Raw genomic sequence first — 20200 nt, forward strand, 5'->3', positions numbered from 1 at the left:
ACCTGAACCAATCATAACAAGAGGTATGACTGTAGAATAAAAAATACATATGTGGTTATGATGACCACAGGCTAAGGTGTCTTTAAAAGCTGATTAGGGCTAAATGGGATCCTCAAGATTTCATGCCACTAAATAGTTATGAGGGGAGGCTGGCAACAGCCAGGGAGAGTGATCACCTTCATAGACCTGCCTGTAGGCCTATTAGATGCACCTGTCTGCAGGAAAGCTGGCCTAGATAGGCCTTTCGTCTGATCCAACAGGTTTCTTATTACCTCCTTAATTTCTACTGAAATTCTCCAAGTCACTGTCTTTCAACCTAATGTGCCTCAGAAGGTTGTTTTGCGGATAAAATGGGGAATGGAGAACCCTGTACACCACCTTTGAGTTCCTTGGGAGGAAAAAGTTGGAGGGGAAGGAAAGAAAGAAAGAAAGAAAGAAAGAAAGAAAGAAAGAAAGAAAGAAAAAGAAAGAACATTTTACCAGTGGCGCAGTGACAAAATTCATTCTACATCTACTTCCTTTGAAACCGTTGCTTCGTGTGTTATGAAATATAATACACAGAAGAAAGAGATTGCTGTATAAATACGATTTACTAAAGAGAAAATAATCCCCTTTTTAAAAATATATTTTTTTTTAAGGTGGGGGGGGATGGAGAGAAACCTACAGCTGTTTAGAATAGGACCTATAATTCAGAAAAGGAAATCTTTTTACAGTTATCATGACTGCAGCTAAAGAGGAAGTACAACCCAAATACAGAATTACTACTATGACTATCATTATCATTATTTATACCCCGCCCATCTGGCTAGGTTTCCCCAGCCAGGGCAAAGGAAAGTATGTTCGTGGGAAGGTGCTAGGCAAGATTTGAATGCAAAAAAAGATATTCCCAAACAACAAGATGAGATTGTCGTCATTCGGGGGGGGGGCGGGGGGGTTGAGATTCCTGTGTCCTTAAACACACCAGAAAATCAACAGGTACAAATTTCACATGGGGCAGGTGGGTGGGAGGGGCCGGAATAGGGTGCAAAACACTTCCAGCGGTTGAATTCCTGCCCCGTTCGGAAACTCCCACCCAACCTTGTAAGCAAACGGATGGCCAGCCAGGGAAAGTACGCGGAGAGGCTGCAAAGTGGAAAAGAAGCAGGAGCAGAAAGGAAGAAAAATTTGCCGAGCAAGGCGGAAAGAGATGAAAAGGGGCGACGACCGAGAACGCGGCGGGTCACGCACGCGGAGCATTGTGCAAGCAAGGGAGCCACGGCGTCGCGCAAGAGCGGCCCTCCTCAGCCCGGACACTACCTGCCCACCTGCCCACCTGCGAGCGCGCCCCCCCTACCCTTCAGCTGGCCAACAATGGCCCAGGCGAAGGCCCGGTTCGGTCATGGGCGGAGCGGCCCGCCACGGCGTTCAATCACAGCAGCGGCACGAGCCCCGCCCACAAAAGTCGCTCGAAGCTCCCCGATCCCTCCCCATCACGTGCCGCAATAGGAACGAGATTTCCGCTTTGGAACGCTCTTCATTCAAGCCCCGCCCCTCTCATGGCAACTGCTTCTGCTCCGGGTTGGTGGTGGGCGGAGCTTGAGGGGGCTGGGCTTTGCGCCCGGCTCTGAGAGAGAGTGAGTGAGCCAGGTAGGGGCAGAGAGCTGCGAGTGCGAGCGCGCGCGCCCCCAGATGTTGCGCCCGGTGCGGCCGGCCCCCCCTGCACCCCCCACGCTACGCCACTGGCGTGCGCTACCCTGCTATACTTTGGATGAAGGACAGTCTAGGGAAGAGGCAAAAACTAATTTTCAAATTTTATTTATTTATTAAAAATCGTTGACCACTTGCCTTTCGGAGTGGTGCACAACAGACTCAGACAATAAATTCGTTCACAAAATGCATTCATATTAAAATCCCTCAAACCATTAAATAGCCTGTCTATAAAATCACCATCGGTTAGTAGAACAAGGACAGAGCACAGCAGCAAAATGTAAAGAGCAAGGGAAACAAATAGCTGGGTAGAAGAGTACATTGTATTACATTACAATTAATATGTCACTTTTTGACCAAAATGGCCCCAAAGCAGTGAACAATCCAAAAGAGAAATACAATAAAAATACAACAGACCAATCAAAGAAGCATAAAATAGCAAAGTCACCTAACACCCATCCATCACACTGAATATACATTTGTACACTGAATGAAGATATATTCATTTTCTCACTACTGACACAGCTTCCAAGCATTGTACTTAGAAGTCAGGTTAACTCATATCTCCACCCCCTCCATTCCCAGTCTGCTCCCATTTCTCATCTAGGTGTGTGCCCATCCACAAACAGTTTCCCAAGAGATGTGTCCTCACCCTCATTGCAGTCTGATGGAGTGACCAGTAGTGACCCAAAGGGGACATTTCTCTTTGGGGCTGTCCCAGTGGTGGCGGGTCGCACGACAACATGGTTTGGATCGCACAACAACGTGCCTTGCGTTTTGTTTCACAGATGCTACAGAAATTGTGTTGAAGGCTCAAATCTTGGCCGGAGGAAGAGGAAAAGGTATTTTCAGCAGCGGGCTGAAAGGAGGAGTGCATCTAACCAAGGAGTAAGTTGGGAAATTACAGCAATATTATTTGTTTTTGTTTTTTAACCCATTCATCTGAATGTATATTTTTGCCTTTCTCTCTCCCTTTTCTAGCCCTAAAGTGGTAGGGGAGCTTGCTGAACAGATGATTGGATACAATCTCACCACGAAGCAAACTCCGAAGGGTGGTGTCAAAGTTCAGAAGGTAAGAGAGTCCCCCACCTGCAAATCATAATAAATGTTGTCAGGTGTAGCTTGAAACTAGTGGACGCACTGCAATATGTACTATGCTGAGTGCGGCAATTGGTCCATCTGCCTCAGTACCATTGACACTGACTAGCATCGGTTCTCCAGGGTCTCAGATAGGCCTTTCCCAGCCCTAGCTGGAGATTCTGGGAATATGAAACAGTTGCCCATCCTTTTCACAGGAAAGCTAGCTGTCTGATGGATGCAGGGCTGATATGGACTTGATATGGTGGGATTATCAGGAAGAGGGCTTGAGAGTGTGAAGGGAGGCTTGGCAAATAGAAGTTAATAACAAGCAATGATCTAGCAGAAAAAGGAGGAACTAGATTATGCCCAATGAATGCTAAATGCAATAAGCAGATAATAATAAAGCATTCTTGACTTAAAACGTTTATCCCAGCCTGCAGTTAACTGCTCCCTTTTATGTGCAGAAGTCACATTGATTTCACTGGATCTGTAATAATTGTGCGCAGGATCGTTGCCAGGATGTTTTAGGTGCATGAAAATGACACCCACTTTCCTAAATGCATGTGCTCTAAAAAGGGCCCATATCTCTCCAGTTACTGCTTAAAAACTGCCTTTGGTACACCGACAGGGAAATGTTTCTCTTTCACTTGCAATTGAAATATTGCACATCCATTATTAGATGGTTAGGCTTGAAAAGCAGGCTTTCTGCTTTTCTTCTGAAATCGATATGAAATGAAAGCCTTGTATGTTTAGAACAGATTATTCAAATGAATGTGCACTGAAGTGCCCTTTTGATGTTCTCCCAACCGCGTGGAAGCTGCTTATCTGTCAAGAGCTCCTGCGCAGCTGAAAAAAAATATTTAAGTGACCCAACTGTGTGGGCAGTTTTTATTAATGACTAGTGTGGGTGAGAGAAAGGGATGGAGAAGCATGTTGATGGAATTTGCAGATGACATTAAGGTAGGAGGCAATGTCAAGTAATTTGGGAACCAACGCTGAGTATTTTTGCAATGAGATGAGACCAAATCAGCTGGAAGGGAATGGTGAGGGGGAAGGATAATGCTATTTATTCGTGGATCACAAAATGACTATGAGCTATCACAAGATGGCTATCGAAAAGGTTGTTAAAGTGTCCCAATGGACGAGACAATATTGACTAGACAGGGCTCCAAAGGCCAAAAATTGTTGGAGAAGATTTGTTTTAATGACAACCTCAGAAGGCCAGTGAACACACTGCAACTTAGAAAAGTTAGAATGTATTCTTATTCTTATTCGTATTGTCTGAGCTTGGCTAAGGCCTTCTCAACATTTCTGCCCTCAGTATAGTCTATCAGGCCTATTTCTGTCATGAGACACTTCTTTCCCCCTTCCCATTCCACAGCTTGTGGGATGATCACCAACATCAAGCATGTAGATTTGCTCCAAAGCCTTGCTCGTTAACAACTATAAGCCATCAAAGTGGTACCGTTTCAAAGAGGGCAGATTCAGCCCATTGAATGGCATAGAAGGGTGTTTCTGTCCTGCTGACACATCTGAATTTTGTGTCTAATTTCTCAACCATACTTGAAGAAAGATGAATACAAGTTGGAACATTAAAAGTGAATTGCTGCTAAAATGATTTGGTCTGTCACTGTAAAAAACCATTTGCTCAGACAAAAATGATCATAAATATGAGGAGCAGAGGTTACAAGTCTGTTGAGGACACCTCATGGAACTTGGCCATAGATTAAACTCATTGCCCCGAGTCAGATAATTGCAATTTCTTTGGTTCCCGTACATGTAGATCTCTGCTTTCCTTCTTTGGAATGGCCATTTCAGTACAGAAAGAAAGAATCAGAGCAACTACTTTGACCTGTTTTCAAAAGCACAATCTATTTCCTATTTGAAGTCCATTTTGCGCATTCCCTAGTCATTGCAAATACATGTGGATTTATCCACAACAAACAATTCCCCTTCTTTCATCTCACCTTTCTAGCTTTCCTTGAAGCTTACAAGGACAGAAGTATGTCATGTTTGTTTGTTTGTTTGTTTATTACATTTAAATGCCAACTTTATCTTCCAAGGAGCTCAAGGTGGTACACCGGGTTCTCCTCCTCCCCATTTCATCCTCATGAACACCCCGTGAGGTAGGTTAGCCTAAGAGATGGTGACTGGGCCAAGGTCACCCAGTGAGATTCAGACTCTGGTCTCCCAGTCCTCTAACCATTACGCCACACTGGCTGCCATGTGCTAAATGGCACACAGTCTCCTGTGTTAACCTTCTGTAGTCCATGAATTGAATGCATGTGTGTGTGTTTGGGGCCATTTGGGACCACAGTAATTATTTTAAAATGTTAGACATATTTGGCAGATGTCAAACACTATAAAATTCACTCTGTAGCGAGGATTGTGAAATATTGGACTTACTTCCTCTCCACCTCTATTGCTGCCTCTGTTTTATACCCACCCCACCGCTGCTCCCAGAAGCCTGGGGATGTGATCCTGCAAGTGGTAGCAAGAACCACAAATGCAGAATTCTCGGCAACCCAATGAAACTACAGTTCTGAGGCTTGCTGGGAGGGAGGAACTAGGAACATTGTGGTTTATGTCCTGAGTACAGATGATGTCCTTATCAACAAATGAGCTTTAGAAGGTAAAGACTTTCCTTTCCCTGAAGTAATGCTTAATATGTTGGTGCAAGATCAATCTGTCTTAAATAAACAGCACTCCCCTCGGCTCCTTCAGAAGTTGGCAGCTATTTTATAGGTTTACATAAAATTCTCTTATGGCCTCATGGCATTTGGAGAACCTGGTTATCTGCAAAGACAGTTTCCGTTTATCACAACTCACTACCTGTCCCTTTTCTCCAAGCAATTAGGGAATTAACTTTATTAAACTTTGAATTAAAGATCTGGGTGATTATTATTTTTTAAAAAAGACTTCAATGTCATGGTAGATCGTTGGAAGATATTACACAACCTCTCAGTAATGGGTTCTAAATACAGGATTCCATTCATTCATTTAAATTCATAGCGGTCCTCATCTTGAAGGCTTGGAGCAGAAATAATACAGTGCAAGGTAAAAGAGCATTCACAAAAGCCAGTCTACACGGATAGATCTTGTAGAGCTCCTGAAAGATGCTAAGATTTCTAAGAGGTGGAAGTGCTGCCAGTATGGCGCAGCCACTAAAAATGCGTTTTCATGCCCTCTTTATTCCTTAATCTAGGGTATATATTGAGTTGAAGCCTATTTGATTTTCAAAAGCAATTGAGGGGAAGGGATATGTTGGCATATAGATTAGAATGCTGAGTTTCCACCTCTTCTCAAAGCATTAGGAGAATAATATAAGGCATTACAGTGGTACCTTTGTTCTCAAACTTAATCCATTCCGGGAGTCCGTTCGACTCCCGAAACCATTCGAAAACCAAGGCGCGGCTTCCTATTGGCTGCAGTAGCTTCCTGCACTCAGTCAGAAGCCGTGGAAGCCATGTCGGACGTTCGACTTCTGAAAAGCATTCGCAAACCAGGACACTTACTTCTGAGTTTATGGTGTTCGGGAGCTAATTTGTTCAACAACTAAGCCATTCGGGAACCTTTGATATGGATCAGATCAAAGGCCTCTGAAGTCCAGATTCCTTTTTCCACCCTGGCCAACCAGATACCTCTAGGAAGCCCATGAGCAGGGCCTGTCTATGTGCAACCGCAGAGTAAGAGGGACCAATACAGAAATGGTTGTTATGAGCTGGCTGAACATTGCATGCCACAGGCCAGTTGTATTCAAACAGCATAGTGTGGTGAAGGAGACCACCGCAAGCCTGTATAAGAGCCTAAGAAGATCTCTTCTGGATCAGGCCAATTGCCCATCTTGTCCACCATCCTCTTCTCACAGTGGCCAACCAGTTGCTTATGGGAAAGAAGGAACTGAGCGCAACAGCACTCTCCCCCTGTGATTCCTAGTAACTAACATTCAGAGGCATACTGAAGTAGAACAGAGCCATCATAAGTAACAGATAACACAGCAGAGGAGGATTGCAAGGGACAAATGGGTATATGCAATGTCGTGCACAAACCACTATTATTATTATTATTGCAATTGTTGTTATTATATTTTTAAAGATCTGAATTCTGTTCAGCCAGAAATCTCTGCCTGAATTACTGCAACAAATTAGAGCATACTGTATTTGTATTAATTTCTTCAAATACCAAGGCTTTAAAAAAATGGTTGCGTGCTTTTTTTGTTTTGGAAGGAAGGAAGGAAGGAAGGAAGGAAGGAAGGAAGGAAGGAAGGACAAAATCTAGATAAAAAGAGGGATATATGCAGTGCTATTTTTCAAGCAAAAGAAGTGCCAGAACTTACCACAAACACCTCCCTTGATCTCTTATAATGGCAATGATGCCCACCTGAGAGGTGCCAGAACTGAGTTCTAGCTGGAAAAAAAAGCCCTTGTTAAGTGTCGGGGGGGGGGGGAGGGGAGAGAGAGATTCTCAGAAATGGGAAAATAGCAAAAACAAATATATGGGATATCAACAAAACACTGCCATTTGGGTTCATTCATATCCCTGCTCAGCCATAAATACCTCACTGGGAGACCTTGGACCAGACCAGTCATTGTTTCTCAGCCTAACCTAACTCGCACAGGAAACCCTCAGGTTTCTGAAAGAAGATGTAAGATAATTCTCCCATCGTTCTCAGCTTTGGACAAAGTTAAAATTGCCCCTTTAAAATTTCTCTCTTATTTTTATTTCCTTTGATGTAAGGGCTTGCTAATAGGACCAAGGTAAGTAGACTGTTCCTGCATTTGTTTCAAATAACTTGTGAAAACGTCCCTCCTTAGTTTGTGGTAGTTTCTCCTCTTGTGTGCTCTCATCTCCATTGTGGGTTATTTCCATAATCCTGAGGAAAATGAAATGGAAAGGAACTGTATGATACCAATGTCCTAATGAAGTCATTGATTTCTTCCGTGACGAGAGAAATCAATGATGGATTCAAGAATGTGAGTCGAACTTCAGTGCACATTTATTACAGTACAATGTGTTCTCTCTGAATAATGGCCACTTCCTCACTCGGAAGCCTGAATTTCCAGCGCAGCTAACGAAATACTGTCTCCGTTGGATATTGCCAGCAAAGACGTGCTAATAATACATTGCCAAATTGTACTTTGCAGGTCATGGTGGCAGAAGCACTAGACATTTCAAGAGAAACTTACTTTGCAATATTAATGGATCGAGCTTGCAATGGACCTGTTCTGGTTGGCAGCCCACAAGGTGGGGTTGATATAGAAGAAGTGGCAGCTAAAAGCCCGGAACTCATCTTCAAGGTACATTTCAAAGCTTGGTGACTTAAGTTTTTAAAAATCTTTACACTATTATTATTATTATTATTATTATTTACACCAGCAAACCTTGTATGGGAAATTGGAGCTTCCCATGACCCCAGCTTGAAAATTTCTTCCAATATCATGAAAAAGCAAACTTGGTGTGTTGAGTTCCTTTAGCCAGGTTCATACAGCACACAATAACAGGTCTAACTTGGTTTGGTTTGGTTTCATTAGGAACAGCAAAGGGCAGCTTACTGTACAAATGGGAAACTGTGTTGGAGATTGTCAGCTATGGCTGTGGTACTGGATTGGATCCACATCATTATCTCCCATTCCCCTGTGGACCAAGTTTGGCTGGTGGGCAGCTCTGACCCAAATCATGCAGGCAAAAACATTGTTCTTTGCAATCCCCACCAATGAGTACAGCTGATGGTGTCATGTGTGGGGAAGGTGGGCATGGCTTGCCTTGGATGAAATCACCTCGCTGGTCAAATGGGGAGGACTGGAGCATCTAACAAAGGTCCTGGTCTGGAAGTTCCCTACTGCTAAGTTACGACATCCCTGACAACTATCACTTCTTTTGCAGTCTTTCAACTGTGTATGCATCTAACTATTACAATACCAGTGCTCAAATGCAGATTGAGTTGATCCATTTATTCTTTGCCGCTATTAGATCAGGTCCTCTGTGTGTACAGTGAATGTGTGTGCAGGGGCCAGCTTCACCCGCTGCTCACAGAGACCATGCACATAGTGGCCCACATAGAACCCTGCCATTTCAGAGTTTGCAGTTATATGGCTCGCAGTCTCCATGCATACAAGATATGTTCATATGGCGCATTGCAGAATGGGCTGTTCATGTGCCAAACACATGTTTTATCGGAGGGGTCAGAGTTCAGGGTGCTTTGCATGGAGATGACCCTAGGCTGAAATTCTGGTATCTCCAGTTGAAAAAATTACAGTTTGCAGAGACTTTGAAGAGTTTCGGCTACTCAGAGTAGCTTCTGGGATAGATAGGACAAAGTATTGCAGAGCTTCATGTGTTCACAGACACTTCTCCTGACAGAGGAGTGTCATAGCAAGTCAAACGATGACTTCCCAGGACTGCAAATCCCTGAGAGGAGCTTATCACTCACTCTGCTCCTTCCCAGTCCTTTTACTTTAGCTCAGCATGGCAGCTAAGCCAACTTCCAGCTTAGCATGTCATCTGAACCCAAGTTAAGCCATCTCCTCCTGGACCAAAACAAAGCTCTTAATATTCCACACCCCACCTGCAGCCTAAAGGGGCACATTCTAAGAGAATATTTGCCACCAGATTCTGCTGGTTTTCCAAACTAAAGAGAATGGTCACTTTAGGTTGAACACAGTGGGGCTTACCTCTGAGGAAAAAGAAAAATGGAGTGTTAAGGTGCCTGGCTTCCACAATCATAGAGGCAATTTCATGAGGGGAGCATCCCAACAAACAAGTATTGTTCCCTTATAGTCTGAAGTGTATTGTCCAGCTGTAGCTATCTATCTGGTTCTGCTCCTCTATAAATTAGCCTCTGTTGCCCCCTCAGCAAGAAAATACTCTTTCGCTCCGTAGCAATACAAATGGTTTACTTGCTGTTATGAAATGCCGGTTTTCCCTCACATTAGAGCTAGTTGTTATTTCATGTTACTGTACTGGAATGCTTGATTGTATTATGACCTTCTAATGGTGGTTACTGTCTTAAAAGTATTTATCATGAGACAGTCACTTAGCAACAAGGATCCCTTTTATATATTTGGTGAGCTAACGGTACATGCATGCAGAGTTCCATAATGCACATTTGAAACATACACAAACAGAGAAACGTTACCGGGCATTGACACCAGTGCTCTGGTTCCTTGCCAGAACCAGTCACAAAAATTAACAGACTAAGTATTCATCGATGCCATCTGTACAGTAATTAAAAGTGAAAACTGGTGTCAGATTGTCTTGTCAGCATGCCACCCTGAAGAATTACATAGTTTTTTGGAGGGACTCTCTTCCCTGGCTGGCAAAGTAATTATAACATACCCTATAGGCAGCTGCTATAGCCTCAGTCTCAGACTTTTGGCAACTTGCCACATTTTAATTAATAACTTGCAAATATATATTAAGCATTTTGGGGGTGCTTTTGAAGTTATGGGTCTGTTTTCAAACTGAATATCTTAGTTCTGTTTTGTGCACTTTATTGCAACAGGAGGAAATAGATATTTTTGAAGGGGTGAAGGATCTTCAAGCCCAACGGCTGGCAGAAAATCTGGGATTCAAGGGACCTCTGCAACAGCAGGTAAATTTTACCAGGAGCAAAACTGTGACTGCATTCAGATGTCTGGGACCCTTTTCCACTCAGTAGTTCTCTGGAGTTCCAGGAACTTTTCATACATAGGGAGGATTGCACCCAGTGTGGCAGTGACCTTGGTGGCATCAGAGCTCATGGGATACCACCGCCTCTGGTTTCCTTTCTCATTTAGGAGTTACGGCAGACAATCGGTGTTCAAAATATGGGTTCCAACTAAATCATACAGTGGTACCTCAGGTTAAGTACTTAAATAGTTCCGGAGGTCCGTTCTTAACCTGAAACTGTTCTTAAACTGAAGCACCCCTTTAGCTAATGGGGCCTCCTGCTGCCGCTGCGCCGCCGCTGCACGATTTCTGTTCTCATCCTGGAGCAAAGTTCTTAACCTGAGGTACTATTTCTGGGTTAACAGAGTCTGTAACCTGAAGCGTATGTAACCCGAAGTACCACTGTACTTGGAGCAGATCCTTTGAAATCCACGGACTTAAGTTGATTGCAGTAATTGATTTCAGTGGTTCAGCTCTTGAGTGTAACTTGGTTGGCTTCATCCTAAGAATCTATTCTTAGAGCATGCCTACTTGGTTTGGGATAACAAATAGGTAGGATCTAGATGTAGGCTTGCTGAGCGTACAACCGTTGAAATAAATGGAACTACTCTGAGCTGGACTAAGTTTGAACCCAACCCAATAAGCCTTTCACTGCTTACTGGAAATGACCTCCTATTTTCTTCAGGCATTACCTTGTATTGTGCTTCCCCGTCCGTCTTTCCAGAAGCTCATTCCCAGAATTCCATCACGTCCCATGACCAAGAAACAGCACCAGTGGCCCATATGTAGGTGAAGGGATGGTGCTTTACTTTCTCCAGTACACAGGAATTTCCACCATTTGTAATTGTTCGCAAATCCCTGCTCCTGGGAGCAGCTTTATGATGAGGACAATGCCAAGAGGTACCCCAACGGCTGTATGTAGAGTGTACAGTGGTACCTCGGGTTACATATGCTTCAGGTTATATACGCTTCAGGTTACAGACTCCGCTAACCCAGAAATAGTGCTTCAGGTTAAGAACTTTGCTTCAGGATAAGAACAGAAATCGTGCTTTGGCGGCGCGGCGGCAGCAGGTGGCCCCATTAGCTAAAGTGGTGCTTCAGGTTAAGAACAGTTTCAGGTTAAGAACGGACCTCCGGAATGAATGCGAGGTACCACTGTACAAAATTACATGCATCCACAGTATACAAACTGTCCATTTTTTACTCTGCATAACAATGGAGATTTATATTATATTATATTATATTATATTTTATATTATATTATAATATTATATTATATTATATTATATTATATTATATTATATTATATTATATTATATTATATTATATTATATTATATTATTATATATTATATATTGTATTATATTATATTATATATTATAATTATAAATTACAGTCATACCTTGGATCCTGAATGCCTTGCGAGTTGAATGTTTTGGCTCCCAAACACCGCAAACCCGGAAGCCAATGTTCTGGTTTGTGAACATTCTTTGCAACCAGAACGTCCAACACGGCTTCCGATTGGCTGCAAGAGCTTCCTGCAGCCAATCGGAAGCCGCACCTTGGTTTCCGAATGTTTTGGAAGTCGGACTTCCAATCCGGAACGGATTCCGTTTGACTTCCGAGGTACGACTGTATATTAATTAATTATTTTAATTTCAGTTCTACTCTGCCCTTCCTCCCAAAGTAGCCCAGTGCAGCAAACCATAAAATAACAAATACAATACAAATATAGGTAGCACTTCAGTCTTCCACTGGATGCTTAAGAGAAATGTCCCTGGCCATCCCTTCCAGGGTAGCCAATCCTGAAAAATCAGTGTGAAGATGCCTGCTGATTAAAATGGCTCTGGAATGCAGTGTTGATCTTTTTGCCACTACACAGCTCTCTTCTGCAATTTTTCTACAGAATTTTTCCCCTGCAGTTTTCTTCAGGTTATTACTGAAAAGCAAAAGCTTGCCATTTTGTAGATGGTAGATTCTCAGCATGCATTTCACTCCTCTTAAAATTTATCATTCATGTTCCAAAATGGGAGCATGAAAATGCAAGCCACCAGGCCTGTTTTGCAACTAGCTTAATCTTTATTTTACTGCTCTGGGAAGAGAAGGATGATAAATTGTCTTTTTGTGAGGGGTTTTGCACAGGATTTCCCATATCATCAAAATGCCACTTTTGTAAAACCTTTGAATTTTTAATACACCACTTCTAATTAATTTCTATCCCAACTGTGCAATTAACAAATGCATAATCATTAAGATGATTAACACCCATTTGAAGATTTAGCAGTATCTTTAATGAGAGAGAATTATTATTAAATCTTTCTAGCTTTGCATGTTCTAGCACTTAATTATTAGCACAATGCATGAACTGCTTAACTAAACAACAGCTAATAAATTTCTTCCCATGTGCTATAACCTTTGCAGTGTGATTTACTGGAGCATAGAAACATAATGGCTACATCAGTACAATCAAAGGTCTATTTAATTTGGTCTTATCATAATCGTTTATATTCCCCAGTAGGTAGATGCCAGAAGAATTCTAGTTAGTACGATAGTGAAATTCTTCCGTTTAACATACCGTGGAGTCCTTGTGACAAATCTTAATACTGCTTGACGACTGCCTTGTGGGGTGTTTTTTTGCAGGGTGGGCTACATTTCAGTTTATACTAACAATATCCATTAGTATCCAAATTATTTCAAACATTAATGTGGAGAACTTTACTATAAACATGGTAAATACTTCATTTGATAAAACGTATGGTTAGGGAACTGCCGTTTGTTCTTCAGATTCAAAACATTTGGGGTTTAGTTTTGGTCGTGTGGAGCAGTTCATTCAAACTAGAATTGGATCCATTCTTTAAAGGCCTTGACTGATGTTCTGTGCACAAAAGTGGCTTACGTCAGTGAGAACCATAAGCGCCGTTGGGATGAAGTAAACTATGAACAGCTACAAGTAGTCACTAAATCACTTATGGCATCAGCATGTGGAATCCTTGGGCAGCCGGGAGAACCCACTGCTGATGCCTGCCCTCCCCCCAGCTCCATGCTTTGAGCAGCACCACATGGCTAAACCCAGCTGCCATTTTAATTCCCCCCAAATGTCTCTGATCATCGTACGGTTGCTCTGGGGCACTGTGGGAAATTAACATGGCGGTGTTCAGCCATCTAGTGCTGTCTCCGGCAATTACTGCTCTCCTCAAAACTCCCTAGGCCACTGGTTCTCACTTATATAAGCCACCTTTTGTGCAGAGAACATCAGTCAAGGCCTTTAAAGAACGGTTCTCATTGCCTCCTCCATCCACGTGAGGTCTGGAAGGTGGCAACATGAGAACAGGCCTTTTCTGCAGCGTCTCCCTGTTTGTGGAATGCTCTCCCCAGGGAGATTCATCTCGCACCTTCATTATATATCTTTAGGCACCAGGCGAAAATGTTCCTCTTCAACCAGGCCTTTGGCTGATTCTATGGCCTTTTAATTGTGTCTGTGGGAAGCGGGGGTTATTGTTTTGTTGTTTCTGTTTTAACTATTTATCTGTGCTTTTATCTTGGGAACCACCCTGAGATCTTTAGATGAAGGGCGGTATAGAAATCAATCAATCAATCAAATAAATTTTGAAAGAGCAGCTCCACCAACAGAGGATGAGGCCTACCAGAGAGTACTTTGCCCAGCGTCTCTCATCCTAGAAAACTGCCTTACCCTGCGGCAGACCCTGATCCATCTAGCTCAGTCTTAAGGTGACTGGCAGTGGCTTTCATGCAGGAGTTTTTCCAACTTTACCTGGAAATGGCTCTGCATTGAACCTGGCACCTTCTGCATGCCAAGCTGATAGGAGATCAGCAACATCTGGAGGGTTACCAGTTCCCCATCCCTGCTTTAGAGCATCCAAGGGCTAAGATTCCCCATGCAGTTATTTTATGAACAGCTTCCTCTATGTTGTTACCAGGTCAGCAGTTTGTTTCAAGGTAGGACCACTGGAGGGATGATGTGGCATATGGGGGGGGGGCACATGCTCTTTCTTCCCCAAGACAGCTACAGACATCAGTCTGTCCATACTTCTGTTTAGCCTTGGAGTTGGCAACCAGAGGCTAGCTGATTCTTTTAGAGGCTTGTGGTTGTTGATGTGCAGTTGTTGATTCCCCAATATAATGACACAGAGGAACAAACTGTTAGATAAACCAGCCCCTGTTCCATTGCTCCCGGTTGTGGGCGATTATAAAAGGCTCAGCAGATCATGAAGTTAATGCCGTTTCTAATTAGTGGCCTCCCTATTTGATTTTTTACAATTACATTTAAGGAATATGCAGCAGTTATTTAGTTAGTTCTGATCGTGTGTCAATGCTGCTTACCAGAAAACAGATAAGAGCTGAGTTTAGAGAGCAAAGAAGCCAAATTTTCAACAATTGTTTCTTCAGTCAGAGTTGCATTTTGATGCTGGGAGGGAGGGTTTATACATTTTCCAAACAAATTCAGCAACTAATCTGCATTTGTCAGCTGCATATTGCTTCACAGTTTCTGAATTTAGTCTCATTAAGGTAATCACTTTAACTTCAATATCAGCATAATGTATTCATTATCAACTCTCAAACTTGGTTCATTGTGCTTAAATTAAGTTTGTTTGAATTAATGACACTGCTCTCTCTCTTTTTTTTTAACTACAAAGTTCTATTTAGTGCACTGCGAAGAGTGAGCCTCTGTAATGTTTGACGTTTCAAATCAGCATTCCATTTCCTCCTGGCTAAAATAATCGGCCACTGATTTAAAAGCAATAGATAGCATTAGTGTTTCATAAAGGAAGGTTATTATGTCATTAACTTTTTGTAGCTGCTTTTACACTGATGCAGAAAATACAAACATCTTTAGCGTCTTAATTCAGGATAATTCTCTGCCCGCCTCCGCTGGTTTCCTTTTGTGTAATTATGCACCACTTTTTTCAACTTTAGGCTGCCGATCAAATTAAGAAGCTGTACAACCTTTTCCTGAAAATTGATGCCACTCAAGTTGAAGTGAATCCCTTTGGCGAAACTCCAGAAGGACAAGGTACAAAAGAGAAAAAGAAAGATTCAAAAAAGCATATTGATCTAGCAGAGAAATAGGAATTTCTAGATGAACTCACATGCATGGGAGTTCTATACTACACCCTTGTGCCAACATAACCTCCCTAATTTTCGAAGAAAATGTGCCATGGGCACACCATCTGCCTCTTTTCCACCATTGTCACATTCAAAATCCCCACTTCCTTTCCAAGGTTTGACTGTGATGTGTGATTCTGCGCTCATCGATGCTAGACTCTTGTCCTGTTTGCAGGTTTCCTTACATGAGCGAGTCCTGACTCCTGCCCAAAACACGATGACAGGGGCTCTTACAGAGATCTTCATTCACATAAGTAATGATACAGGCTCAGCAGGTGTCAGGAGTTCAGGAGCCAGGCAAAGAAGTTCAGAACTGAGCAGGAGCAACCAGGATGCCCCAACCAATTTCCACACCCCTCCCACCAAGCTTTTAAAGGCCAGGTCCGGTGTGCTTGTTTGCTTGGCTCTCTTGCCGTGCAAGACTGCTGAGGTTATAAATGCACACTCTGGGAGGGTGAGTCTGTTCCCATCTATGGAGAGTGGCACCTGGTCCTTGACACCAATGCTGCGTCCTTCCCTATGGTTTTCCCAGCAGTGATGTATGGAAGTGAGAGCTGGACCATGAAGAAGGCTGATCGCCGAAGAATTGATGCTTTTGAATTATGGTGCTGGAGGAGACTCTTGAGAGTCCCATGGACTGCAAGAAGATCAAACCTATCCATTCTTAAGGAAATCAGCCCTGAGCGCTCACTGGAAGGACAGATTGTGAAGCTGAGGCTCCAATATTTTGGCCACCTCATGAGAAGAGAAGACTCCCTGGAAAAGACCCTGATGTTGGGAAAGATTGAGGGCACAAGGAGAAGGGGACGACAGAGGACGAGATGGTTGGATGGTTTCTCGAAGCTACCAGCATGAGTTTGACCAAACTGTGGGAGGCAGTGGAAGACAGGAGTGTGTGGCGTGCTCTGGTCCAGGGGGTCACAAAGAGTTGGACACGACTAAACGGCTAAACAACAACAGCCTCTGCCTCCTGCAGCTCAAATGAAGCTCTACGCTCCATGGGAGAGGCGAAAGCGGGAGAGCCTCCATCCTTGGTTACCACAAACCCCCACTACCACCCAGAGTTCTGCTTCTGCTCCATGAGTCTGAGCATTCCCGATTCTGACAGAACCACTGGGATTGTGACATTGAGAGGGGACCAGAAGCACGTCCCTGCTCCTCTTGCTGCATGCGAGCACCCTAAATGTAGGCACGCTCGTGGCTAGGGCAGTGGCTAATTCTAAACAGAATCGCCTTCATAGCCATAGCTTGAAACTCACTTTAGGCCTGCGCCTCATCTGGCTAACATGGCATTGAGTTAAAGGCCAATTAGACTTTCAACAGGATCTTTATCTCCCTTAACAGATGTTTATTTATGGGAGGCTTATATACACAACTCTTCTCGTAACAGCTTCTAGCATAGTTACTGTCACATTTCAAGCAGCCAAAATCTCATTTTCCATGGATTTTCCGCCCTATTGTTGCTTTACTTGATTATTTTCCCCATTTCTGATACAATATGTGAGTGAAACTTGTAATGATTCATTTGTGTCATAAGGAATGTTCAGGGATGAGAGACAATGCACAAATGCAGTAGTTTCTTTCTCGGCAGACAGACAGTATCCCAAGTCGGTCCAAATCCCAAGAAACGTGTGGACTGGATTGAAGTATAAATAGTGCAGTACTTTTAGGGTGAACAAGCTTTTTTAATTCTATTTTACTTCTGATATTTCTGGGAAAGCTATGCACCATAGATAGTCACAAAAGCAGTGTACACAACCCTCAATGAAGATACCCATCAATCAAAATAATTCAGCGTTTAAAACAAAACCCACAAGTAAAAACATAAGCTGTATTATGCTTGCTCATGGAATTTCATAAAATGCCTGCTGAAATGGAAATATCTTTGCCCAGCACCTGAAGTTCAGCAGGGAAAGGCATATCTGATTGCAAAGGGGAGTTCCACAGAATCAGGCCCACAAAGCTGAACCCTTTCTTCCTGGTGGATGTGAACCATAGATCTGATCCACTAACGGAGAAAGAAATATAACTGTGCATAAAGAAACCTAAATAAACGAGAAACCCTTAATGGCTCAATTGATTTGACATATTTTTTCCTACGTTTTGGTTGTCAAAATGCAGCAAGTTACCATCAGTTGTAGTCCACACAGTTATAAGCAAATAGCATAATCTTCTCCAGTAATTTGTATCTAACAGATAAACCCAGTAAGGAGAACTTGCCACATTAGTGAATAAAACAGAATGTTTTGAGTCTTAGAGCGAAAATCTCTGGTTACTTAATGGCTCTCTTAAAAGCCACAGATCTTCGGTGATGCAGGAAAGATACATTTCCCTTTGCCTCAAGATTGTGTTCCTTTGGACACACAAAATGAAATATAGTAAAGTGACTTTTTTTAAAAAAAAGAGCAAAACATCATAAAAATAATTCATTTATAGTAACACATGGCAATAATTCAGAGATTGAATTACAGTCATGATCAAGTGTGTGTTTGTTTTATGACCGTAACACACAATAGTCAAATTAAACTGAATTATTGGGGGAAATGATTAATGATCAGAATTTACAAATGTTGCCTCTGTGCAGGAGCTGCTGCTCTCCCCCTCGCCTCTAAAAAATTCCCTGCGGCATTTTGAATAGATTTGTGGCACTACGAACAGAACAGTAAAAGAAACCAGATTCAAAAAAAAATTGGAAAAGAAAGATGTATTATTTGTAAATTATTGTATTACACTTTCTAGCTGGATTCTAGGTGTTTTGCGTTATACTAACTGCATGCAGATTAGGGCTGCAGCCACATAGCAGTTTATTCCATTTCCCTGATGTTTCCCTCACTGTTTATTTCTTCATTGTATTTGAGCTTACACGTAATGTAAAAGACACTTCCAGAAAACTAATGGAATATGGCACACGTTTAGCACTCGTTTCCATGTGGCCTGATTCCAGAAAAAAAATCCATTTGCAGCTCCCTTAACCCAGGAAATTGTGCGAGTAAAGTGACAATATTTGGGGCAGGATCCCAGCACAGCACACTATATTTTCCTACCATTTTCATTGGGAGACAGAAGCATGCATGTGCACCAAGGGAGGGGGAGAAGCCATGTTGTTACGTGACATATTAATCACTGGTGTGAAAAGTCACATCTCCGTAACACAACAGGTATGAGAGGAACATTAGACAATGGAACAAAAGTGCCAGCATTTATAATCAGGAAATTCTGCCCATGTCTGAGAGTGGATCCTCATCAGTTAAATGTGAGCAGCCCCATCGACATCTATGGAAATTATCAGCCATACAACCAAGTGAGATTTCAGTCTCATGCTTACACTACTAAATATTTCCCATTCCTTTCAATGGAAGCCGACGCATTAGATAGTGGTGGGTTTATTGTATCCCGTGATCCTGGCCTCAATCCGGATACAGTAGTTTGCAATTGTTATGTAACATGTCACCAGGAACCTAGGATAGTGATCTTCGTTTACATTAGTTTCAAGAAAGGAGATTCCAACTGAACATATGGGAAAACTTTCTGGCAGCAAGAGCTGTTCTACAGTGGAACAGTTTCCCTCTGGAGGTTGTGGACTCTCCTTCCTTAGAGGTTTTTAAGAGAGGTTGGATGGCCGTCTGTCATGGATGCTTTAGCTGAGATTCCTGCACTGCAGAGGGTTGGACACGATGACCCTTGGGTCCTTTCCAATTCTACGATTCTATGATTTCAAGACTGATGACAGAAGCCCATATAAATATCCTGCATTAATATTGGGAATGTCATTGGGTGTTTTCCATCCAGATGTGTATCCACATTCAGTCTATGAGTGTGGTTATGAATAGGATTTGAATGTTCTGCTGCTTTGGAACAAGTAGGCAATTAGTTTACCTCCTGTATCCCCCGCCCCCACCCCCCGCTGCTCATTAAACCCTGGATTAAATTAATATATATTTTTTCCATTGAAAAGAAATCGGTAGTCTTCAAAGAATGCAAAAATAACTGTTGGTGAAATAGGAGAACTTCACCTTATTTAAGGCAGTATCATACCACTTTAAGCAATGGTCGCTTCCCCCAAAGACTCTTGGGAATTGTAGTTTTTAAAGAGATATATTAAGAGACCCTTGTTCCCTTCACAGAACAACAGTTACCAGAGTTCCCTGAGAAGTGGAATTGACCATCAAGCTACTCTGGGAACTGCAACTCTGTAAGGGGAATAGGGGTCTCCTAACAAATCTCAGCACCCTTAACAAACTACAACTCCCAGAATATTGGGGCGGGGGAGCCATGCCTATTTAAAGTGGTGTCATAAATGTGACCACTGTCCACGTGTATCCTCTCACCCCGTGGATTCTTTGGGTGAAGCCATAACCCTAACCCTTCTGCTTTAAATATATGTTACAGGTGGACCAGGGTAGAAGCAGGTACATTCTAGAGTAGGTGAACAGGAACTGTGAAGAAGTCTGCAAGTGTTATTGCAGTTCATGCTTAAATCGGAGATTAAAATGTCTGTCCTAGATAGCCCCAACGACTGCCAGCGTTCTCCTTGCCCCTTAGCATAAGCTGTTGAATTCGTGCATCTCTGACAGCTTCATGTCAATAGCAAAAGCAGAGGGAAAGCACTCCAAGAATAGAAGTGCCGGGGCTCTCTTTGATATTTGTTCAGAAGAAGAAAAAA

At 42.7% G+C, this 20200-nt stretch overlaps 1 protein-coding gene across 1 annotated transcript in view; it reads left to right on the forward strand.

Moving 5' to 3' along the window:
• The window catches only part of SUCLG2 (succinate-CoA ligase GDP-forming subunit beta), a 218403-nt gene that overhangs the window by 115036 nt on the left and 83167 nt on the right, over positions 1-20200 (forward strand). Inside the window, exons 3-7 of the mRNA XM_080995832.1 lie at positions 2475-2574; positions 2668-2758; positions 7911-8063; positions 10268-10357; positions 15349-15445. Of these exons, the coding sequence (XP_080851958.1) occupies positions 2475-2574; positions 2668-2758; positions 7911-8063; positions 10268-10357; positions 15349-15445 (531 nt within the window). The remainder of the gene's footprint in view (positions 1-2474; positions 2575-2667; positions 2759-7910; positions 8064-10267; positions 10358-15348; positions 15446-20200) is intronic.

This window comes from Podarcis pityusensis (assembly GCF_964106645.2).
Source record: "Podarcis pityusensis genome assembly, chromosome: 2".
Taxonomy (NCBI): domain Eukaryota; kingdom Metazoa; phylum Chordata; class Lepidosauria; order Squamata; family Lacertidae; genus Podarcis; species Podarcis pityusensis.